General features: G+C 41.6%; 1 protein-coding gene across 1 annotated transcript; it reads right to left on the bottom strand.

The window, feature by feature from the left end:
• Positions 1-473: 473 nt before the first annotated feature.
• Positions 474-1,116, bottom strand: LOC111778905 (abscisic stress-ripening protein 2). The gene is made up of 2 exons (XM_023658908.2): positions 884-1,116; positions 474-815 (listed from the first exon to the last, which is right to left on the bottom strand). The coding sequence occupies exons 1-2, from the start codon at positions 1,052-1,054 to the stop codon at positions 627-629; spliced, it is 360 nt and encodes a 119-aa protein (XP_023514676.2). The 5' UTR covers positions 1,055-1,116; the 3' UTR covers positions 474-626.
• Positions 1,117-9,805: the final 8,689 nt, after the last annotated feature.

Below are 9,805 nucleotides of genomic sequence, written 5' to 3'. Positions count from 1 at the left end.
CTACACGTGCGCGAAACGTAGCTGTCAAACTCGAGTTAGCGGGTGCGGGTCTCGGGGATAGTGCATGGGTTTTGGGTCATGTCGGTAACTAGGTCAAATGGGGTAGCGTGTCTTGGGCCGTTGGCTATCCTTATGCTCTGCAGGCAAATGGGATTCTGAGCCGTTGCATAATTTAACTTGATTTTGGATCACCCAAACCGGATCCAACCCGAAACTCAATCCACGGACTTCGTCTTCTTGACCCGTTTCTAGAATTTCAAACCCTTTCTCTCTCTTCATAGATCCGTTCCTCCGACTAGAATGCACACATCTCTGCCCGCCATTTTTTTTTCCAACCATGCGTCTCTAATTTATTACGTAATGTTTTAACAAAATTTTCCAAATTAAAAAAGAAAACGCGTTCAAGAAGAAGAAGAAGAAGGAAAAAAAAAAAAAAAAAAAAAAAAAAGAAAAAAAGAAAAGAAAACAAGACAAGAACATGAAAGACAAATTTTATTATGTAATAAAGCATCTCCAATTTATTTTACAAACAACTTGCCATATTTAGCTCTTCAAACCCAAACATCACAAACAAAGCCAAAACACATACACACACAAACACCTCCACACAGATTCAAGCCAAAGTCTCAAAAAAGATGGTGGTGATGGTCCTTGCCATGATGACCCTCTTTCTCTTCTCTCTTTGCTTCCTTCTTCTCGTGATGCTCGTGGAGCACAAACCCACCGGCTCCGACCGCCACGGTCGCTGCAACTTCCTCCTTGATCTTGTGCCCATGGCTATGCTCGCTGTCTTTCTTCGGCTCGTGCTTCTCATGCTGCAACAACGAGAACATCAGAGGTTAACTGTACTTTTATTTGATTAGAAGAGAATTTGATTAACTACCAGAGAATAGGCACTAGCGGCGGTGGCACCGAGCTCGCCGAGGTGTTCAAGATGCTTGTGGTGCTTCTTTTCTTTCTCGTAGTCGACGTCGCCACCAGAGTACTCTTCTCCTTCTTTGTGGTGGTGAAGGTGAAGGTGGTGGTGATGATGGCCTTGCTCTTCTTCTGCCATGGCTTTGAGAGATTTGGTATGGAAAATTGTTACTTTGTTGGGGTGGTGTGATGTTTGGGTGTGGGTGAAGTTGGATTTTATACTACTTTGCAGGGGTAATTGTGGAAATGAATTAAGTGTTCCAAAAGTCGGAAGCTTAAGACTTAAGAGACTACTAGAAAATAATTTCATAATTATTGTCCAAATTTAATTGTTAGGTTGGTGGAGCCCATCTCTAGGAGTATAGAATATTCCGTTTCTACTCAATATCCAGTACCGATTAGTTTATTTAATCTTGTATTAACCGTAATTCATTTGTATTTACTGTTTGTATGTCAAATTATGTCAGTTCAGGGAAGTTTAGCGGTTAAGGGAAGTTATTAGCCGTTATTTATGTGTAGCTATTCTGTCTATATATGTACTGTGTAACAAGTTGAATAAGATGAGTAAGTTGGTTCCTCTCTTAGTTGTATGAGTGGTTTCTGACATTTGGTATTAGAGCCAAGTTACATGCCAAAGATCATGTCGTCTAAGTCTGCAAGAAAGGAAGGTCTTGTATCACTCCAATACCCGACGTTATCGAGTACCAACTACTTAGCATGGGCTATGAAGATGAAGGTCTATTTGCGTGCTCAAGGGGTGTGGGACGCAATCGAATCAACTGAGTCTCTGGATAATCTTGATGAAAGGAAGGATCAAATGGCCTTAGCAGCTATCTATCAAGCAATCCCTGAGGAGATGTTGTTTTTGTTAGCAGAGAAAGAGACAACAAAAGAAGCATGCAGACGTTAAAAACTATCCATGTCGGTGCTGAACGTGTAAAGGAGGCAAAGATCCAAACTCTGAAGATTGAGTTTGAAATTATGAATATGAAGGAGTCCGAGACTATTGATGATTATGCAGCAAGGTTGACAGGAGTTGTTAATAAAATACGTACTTTTGGAGATAAGTTTGAAGAGGTATACTTGGTGAAAAAATTTCTCTGCTCAGTACCTCCTAAGTTTCTTCATATCACATCGGCAATAGAGCAATTTGCCAATTTAAAGGTGATGATCATGAAGGAAGTCATCGGCCGTCTTAAAGCATACGAGGAACGGATTGGTGGCAACAAAGAGAATGCTAAGCATGTCTTATTGACTCAAGGAGAATGGAAAGCAAAAGAACATAGCGACAATGGAGGCCATAGCCGAGGGCGAGGTCGCAGTGGTCGCTGGAGAGGGAGAGGTCATGGATGTGGAAATGACTTGTTTCATCAAGAGAAGAAGGCTGACAAGAGCAAGGTAAGATGCTACAATTGTCAAGGCCTAGGCCACTATGCCTCAGAATGTCGGAAGGTGAAGTGTTATAATTGTCAAAAGATTGGCCATTATGCATCCGACTGTAGATCGAAGAAATGGGAGGATCAGGCGCACTTGGCTGTGATGCAAAGTGATGAGGATGAGCCAGCCTTACAACACAAGTTTGTGAAGTGTGAACTTTCGGTTCACCAGAGTTGACGGAGATGGCTCTTTATGAAGAGAAGGTTGTCCCGAAAAAAATTGAGAAGAAAAACAACACTTGGTTCCTAGATCTGGGAGCCAGCAATCATATGACTGGTTGTCAAAGTTGGTTCAAGGAATTGAACGAGTCAATGACCGGCATGGTGAAGTTCGGAGATGGATCACTTGTAGAGATAAAAGGATGTGGAGATGTGAAGGCTGCGTCTGTGAAAAAAACAGAGAAGAGGATCGATGAGGAGAAAATCGATGGCTCTGTGAAGATTGAATCAGAGAAAAAAACAGAGAAGCGAGAAGAGAAGAAGAGCGATGGCGAGAAAATCGTTGGAGCTGTGAAGTTTGAATACGAGGAGAAAAGAGATGGCATTGTGGCGGAGGTCCAGAATGTGGCAACGGAGGTAGCGAAAGCAGAGGAGATAAAAGAGAAGGAGGTCACTGATGGTGAGGAGAAGGAAAAGGAGGACGGAAACAATTGTGGTGCTATTGAAAAACAGGTCGCCGGAGAGACGAAAGCAGAGAAGGAGAAGGAGAAGGAGGCCATTGTTTCCGGCAGTGCAATTGAAGTAGCACAACGAACTAAACCTGTCATGGAACAGCAGTTAGCCGGACTAGTAGAACAGGTAATTAAACCTATTGAGGAAAAGCCATTGGCCGGACAAGTAGAACAGGTAATTAAAACTGTCGATGAAAAGTAGTTGCTCACTGAAACGAAGACAGAGAAGAAGGAAGGTGGCGATAATGGCGGCAGCTTTCATCCTATGAAGCAGAGTATATTGCGGCGACGTCCGCTGCTTGTCAAGGAATATGGTTAGGACGTTTACTGAAAGAATTGGTTTGAAGAATATAAGAATATGAAGATCAAAATACAAGATTAAGGGGATGATTTGTTAGTTTATTTAATCTTGTATTAACCGTAATTCATTTGTATTTACTGTTTGTATGTCAAATTATGTCAATTAAGGGAAGTTTAGCAGTTAAAGGAAGTTTAGAGGTTAAGGGAAGTTTAGCGGATAAGGGAAGTTTAGCGATTAAGGGAAGTTATTAGCGGTTAAGGGAAGTTATTAGCCGTTATTAATGTGTGGCTATTCTGTCTATATATGTACTGTGTAACAAGTTGAATAAGATGAGTAAGTTGGTTCCTCTCTTAGTTGTATGAGTGGTTTCTGACAGTATCACCCTGTAAAGACAACTGAGCTCAACTGTATGGAAAAGAAATTGTGAGATTGCATGTTCCAGTGTCGATAGTGTCGGATCTGGATCCATGCTGTAAGTCGATGTTTTGGCATAGACTTTAGAAAGCGTTGAGTTCCGACCTCAACCTCATCAATACCTTACACCCAAAAATGGATGGTCAAACGGAGCGATTGAACCAAATTCTAGGAGTCATGCTACGAGCATGCATTATGGAATTCACGGGATGTTGGGACACCAAACTAAATCTGATGGAATTCTCGTACAACAACAACTTCCAAGAAACTATTGAGATGACACCGTTCGAAGTGTTATATGAAAAACAGTGTAGATTCTCATTGTGCTGAGACGAAGTAGGTGAATGAGAACTGGTCTACATTACAAACGAGGCTAAGCGCAGACAAAAGAGCTATGCAGATGTAAGGGTAGAAACCTATAATTCGAGCTAGGGGACATGGTGTTCCCAAAAGTAGTACCTGTGAAGATTGTCCTAAGGTTTTGACGTAAGGGCAAGCTAACCCCCCGTTTTATTGGACCCTTCAAAATCATAGAAAAAATAGGTCTGGTGGCGTATAAGTTAGCTTTACCACCCTCGCTCTCGTGTGTACACGACGTATTCGACGTATCCATGCTAAGAAAATATATTATGAACTCTATGCATGTGATAGATGTTGAGTTATGGAGTGTGCTCCCTGTATTTATAGCTTGGTCAATGGCTATATCCGGTAAAGCTATATTTGGTAAAGCCATATATGGTAAAGCTATATCCGGTAAAGCTATATATGGTAAATAGCTATATATAGTAGATGGTTAAATCTGGTAAAGCTATATTTAGTAGACTGAACCATATATATATCCTGTCCAGTAAAGCTTTGGAAATGTACTTTCTATTCTCTGTACTCTCTCTTGTTGTACATACCTGAAGTCATCAATAAAAATTCTTTTAGCCAGAGTTCTCCTTGCAATTTTCTCTATCCTGTTCTTTGTGTTCATCTAGATCGAGCGTGTGCGTTGTTGTGCGATCCTAACAACTTGTATCAGAGCCAGGCGAAATTCACCACGATCTGTGAAGATGGAAAGTTCAAAGATTGGAATTGAGAAGTTCGATGGATCCGATTTCGGTTTGTGGAAGATGCAGATTGAAGATTATCTGTACCAGAAAGATCTTCACGAACCTCTGTTGGGGGTGAAGCCGGATACCATGACCACGGAACAGTGGAAGCTCAAGGATCGACAAGCCTTAGGGATGATCCGGTTGACGCTCTCCAGAAACGTGGCGTTTAAACATCATCAAGGAGAAGACAACGTTAGATCTGATGAAGGCGCTGTCAAATATGTATGAAAAACCGTCGGCTATGAACAAGGTGTATTTGATGCGTAGATTGTTCAATCTACAGATGTCTAAAGGTGGACGTGTTGCTGATCATATAAATGAATTCAATATGATCATAAGTCAACTGGGTTCGGTGGAAATTAATTTCGAAGATGAAATTAAAGCGTTGATTTTGATGTCATCCTTACCCGAGTCATGGGATACTGTTGTTGCCGCAATCAGCAGTTCCCGAGGATCTGATAAACTGAAGTTTGATGAAATTCAAGATGTAGTTCTCAGCGAAAGTATTCGCAAACGGGAAACTGGAGATTCATCGGGCAATGCTCTTAGTGTTGATCGAAGGAGAAGAAGCAAATCAAAGAGCTCAAACAAACATGGGCGTTCAAAATCAAAGAACCGGGGAAAATCTCCAAACAAACCCAACGTAACGTGTTGGAGCTGTGGGGGAAAAGGACACTTTCGGACAGATTGTACAAAACTAAAGAAGAAGCAGAATCATAAATCTGAAGATGATGATGATTCTATATATACAACAGAAGATGCTGAGGACGTTTTAATCCTTAGTGTGGATAGCCCAGCTGAATCCTGGATTTTGGATTCAGGTGCATCGTTCCATTCGTCTCCAAGTAAAGAATTGTTTCAAAATTTCAAATCAGGAAATTTCGGGAAAGTGTATCTTGTCGACAACAAAACCTTGGAGATTGAAGGAAAGGGAGATGTCTCCATACAAACTCCAGCAGGAAATCAATGGACATTACAAGATGTCAGATACATTCCTGGTCTCAAGAAGAACCTGATCTTTATTGGTCAGTTGGATAGCACAGGCTATGCAGCAGAGTTTGGAAAGAGTTCCTGGAAGATTGTGAAGGGCGCCATGGTTGTTGCACGTGGCACAAAATCCGGAACCTTATACACTACTGCAGAGTGTATAAACATGAATGCTGCTGCTGAGAGTGCTTCCAATTCAAGTCTATGGCACAATAGACTTGAACATATGAGCGTCAAAGAAATAAAGATGTTGACTGCGAAAGGAGCTTTAGAAGGCTTAAAATCTATTGAGATGGGTCTTTGTGAGAGCTGCGTTATGGGCAAACAGAAACGAGTTAGTTTCACAAAGCCTGCGAGAGAACCGAAGAAAGTGCGGTTGGAAATGGTCCATACAGACGTCTGGGGACCATCTCCAGTTTCATCACTTGGTGGATCAAGGTACTACGTCACCTTCATCGATGACTTCAGCAGGAAGGTATGGGTTTACTTTCTGAAACACAAGTCAGATGTGTTTACCACCTTCAAGAAGTGGAAAGCTGAAGTTGAAAATCAGACCGGCTTGAAGATCAAATGCCTGAGGTCTGACAATGGAGGAGAGTACAACAAATCAGAGTTTATAACATTTTGTGCAGTTGAGGGAATTAGATTAATAAGAACAATTCCCGATAAGGCAAGACAAAATGGTATTGCAGAAAGGATGAACAGAACATTGAATGAGCGAGCAAGAAGCATGAGGATTCATTCTGGACTGCCAAAGACATTTTGGGCTGATGCTGTGAACACAATAACATATTTGATTAATAGAGGGCCGTCAGTACCCTTGAAGTTCAAATTGCCCGAAGAAGTATGGACAGGAAAAGAACTCAAGTACTCTCACTTGAGAACCTTTGGTTGTACTGCGTATGTTCATGTTGATCCAGAGAAGAGAGATAAACTTGATGCTAAGGCTGTGAAATGCTACTTCATAGGCTATGGCTCTGACCTGTTCGGGTACAGGTTTTGGGATGAGAAAAATATGAAGATCCTAAGACACTGTGATGTGACCTTTGATGAAAATGTCATGTACAAGGACAGAGAGAAGATAAACTCTGAGACTACGAAGCAAGTGGGAGTTGAACTTGAGTGGCAAGAAAATTACGCAGTGATGGTACAACAGAAGCTCAAGAAACTCCTGATCCTATTGCTGAAGAACCAGACGTGGAGCAAGTTGCACCTGAGTAGGTGTTGAGAAGATCATCCAGAACTACCAGAGCACCAGATAGATATTCAACCTCATTACATTATCTATTGCTGACTGACGAAGGAGAACCAGAGTCCTTTGATGAGGCCCTACAAGGGGAAGATTCAACCAAGTGGGAGCAAGCCATGGATGATGAGATGAGCTCACTTGAAAGAAATAATACGTGGGTGCTGACTGAGTTGCCTACAGGAAAGAGAGCTCTATTGAACAAATGGGTGTTCGAAATCAAGGTTGAACCAGATGGCAAATGGAGGTTTAAGGCTCGGTTAGTAGTTAAAGGATATTCACAAAGAAAAGACATTGATTATGCCGAGATCTTCTCTCCAGTGGTGAAATTAACTACTATATCCGAATTCTGCTGAGTATTGTTGCATCGGAGAATTTGCACCTTGAGTAAATGGATGTAAAAACAGCATTTTTACATGGAGATCTAGATGAGGAGATCTATATGCAACAACCAGAAGGGTTTGCAGCTCCACGCAAGGAGCACATGGTGTGTAAGCTCAATAAGAGCTTATATGGACTGAAACAAGCACCGAGACAATGGTACAAGAAGTTTGACTCCTTCATGAGCAAGAGTGGTTTCCACAGAAGTGAAAAGGATCAGTGTTACTACCTCAAGAAATACACTGATTCTTATGTGTTTCTACCCCTGTATGTGGATGATATACTAATTGCTGGATCAAGTATGAGGGAGATAAACCACCTAAAGGCAAGCTTGTCTTTAGTATTTGAGATGAAAGATTTAGGTGCAGCGAAGCAGATCTTTGGGATGAGGATTTCTCGAGATAGATCTGCTGGCACATTAAATCTATCCCAAGAGCAGTACATTGAGAAGGTGTTGTCCAAATTCAAGATGAATAACGCTAAACCCAGGACTACCCCCTTGGCAAATCATATTAAATTGTCAAAGGGGCAATCTCCCAAGACAGTTGAGGAACGTGAGCACATGGCATCAGTTCCGTACGCTTCTACAGTTGGGAGTTTGATGTATGCTATGGTCTACACTAGACCTGACATAACACATGCAGTGGGAGTTGTTAGCAAGTACATGGCAAATCCAGGGAAGAAACATTGGGAAGCTATGAAGTGGCTTCTGAGATATTTGAGAGGTACATCCAATACTACACTTTGTTATGACAATGGCAAAGTAGTTCTGCAAGGTTTTGTGGATGCTGATCTAAGTGGAGATGTAGACTCCAGCAAGAGCACATCTGGGTATATCTGCACTATAGATGGAACAGCAGTGAGTTGGATGTCCAAGCTTCAGAAATGCGTTGCTCTTTCATCTACTGAAGCTGAGTACGTGGCCATAGCTGAAGCTAGAAAGAAGATGATATGGATGACAGACTATCTAGAAGAATTAGGCCGGAAGCAGTGCAAGAAGATCCTTTATACAGATAGTCAGAGTGTCATACAGTTGGTGAAAAACCCAGTCTATCATTCAAGGACAAAACACATTAGAAGACGGTACCATTTCACTCGCAGGTTAGTGGAAGAAGGCGATATGTGTTTGGAGAAGATAGAGGGTGCAAAGAATCCAGCAGACATGTTGACAAAATGTGTTGATGTTGGAAAATTAAGGTTATGCAAAGCCTTAATTGGTATGGTGTAGGATCAGTCTCCAAGTGGGAGAATTGTTGAGTTATGGAGTCTGCTCCCTGTATTTATAGCTTGGTCAACGGCTATATTCGGTAAAGCTATATCCGACCTCATCAATACCTTCCACCCACAAATGGATGGTCAAACGGAGCGATTGAACCAAATTCTAGGAGTCATGCTACGAGCATGCATTATGGAATTCACGGGATGTTGGGACACCAAACTAAATCTGATGGAATTCTAGTACAACAACAACTTCCAAGCAACTATTGAGATGACACCATTCGAAGCGTTATATGAAAAACAGTGTAGATTCTCATTGTGCTGAGACGAAGTAGGTTAATGAGAACTTGTCTACATTACAAACGAGTCTAAGCGCAGACAAAAGAGCTATGCAAATGTAAGGGTAGAAACCTATAATTCGAGCTAGGGGACATGGTGTTCCCAAAAGTAGTACTTGTGAAGATTGTCCTAAGGTTTTGACGTAAGGGCAAGCTAACCCCCCGTTTTATTGGACCCTTCAAAATCCTAGAACAAATAGGTCTGGTGGAGTATAAGTTAGCTTTACCACCCTCACTCTCGTGTGTACACGACGTATTCGACGTATCCATGCTAAGAAAATATATCACGAACTCTATGCATGTGATAGATTATAAACCTCTTGATTTGAAAGAAGACTTAAGTTATGAAGAAAAGCAAGTTCAAATTCTTGCTTGAGAGGTGAAATCGTTACGTAATAGGAATATTGACTTCGTTAGGGTGTCGGAACCACCAAACCGAGGAAGCTACGTGGGAGTGAGAGGATGAAATAAAAGAAAAACACCCTGCGCTAAGGCAAGAATTCGAGACTTTCGAGGATGAAAGTTCTTTTTAAAGGTATATAATGTAACATATGAAAATAAAATCTGAAAACGCTGGCGGATTGCAAAAATTCCATCATTCCAAGACCACACGACACGCCTCCCCTATGCCCATGCTCCTCCAAACACTTTTAAATCCTCTCGCCACACTTCAAACACTCTACAAGGAGGAAAGACAAAAAAAGAAAATGAGAGAGAGAGAGGGATAGATCAGAAAACGCTCTGGTGAGACAGAACCCATAGATTCGACAGCAAAACAACCTACCCAAGCCACGAAAGGAA

This window comes from Cucurbita pepo, chromosome 6 (genome assembly GCF_057944985.1).
Source record: "Cucurbita pepo subsp. pepo isolate OVF chromosome 6, ASM5794498v1, whole genome shotgun sequence".
In the NCBI taxonomy this organism is placed as follows: domain Eukaryota; kingdom Viridiplantae; phylum Streptophyta; class Magnoliopsida; order Cucurbitales; family Cucurbitaceae; genus Cucurbita; species Cucurbita pepo.
The sequence above is the reverse complement of the archived record's forward strand: the minus strand, read 5'-3'. Positions and strand labels throughout refer to the sequence as shown.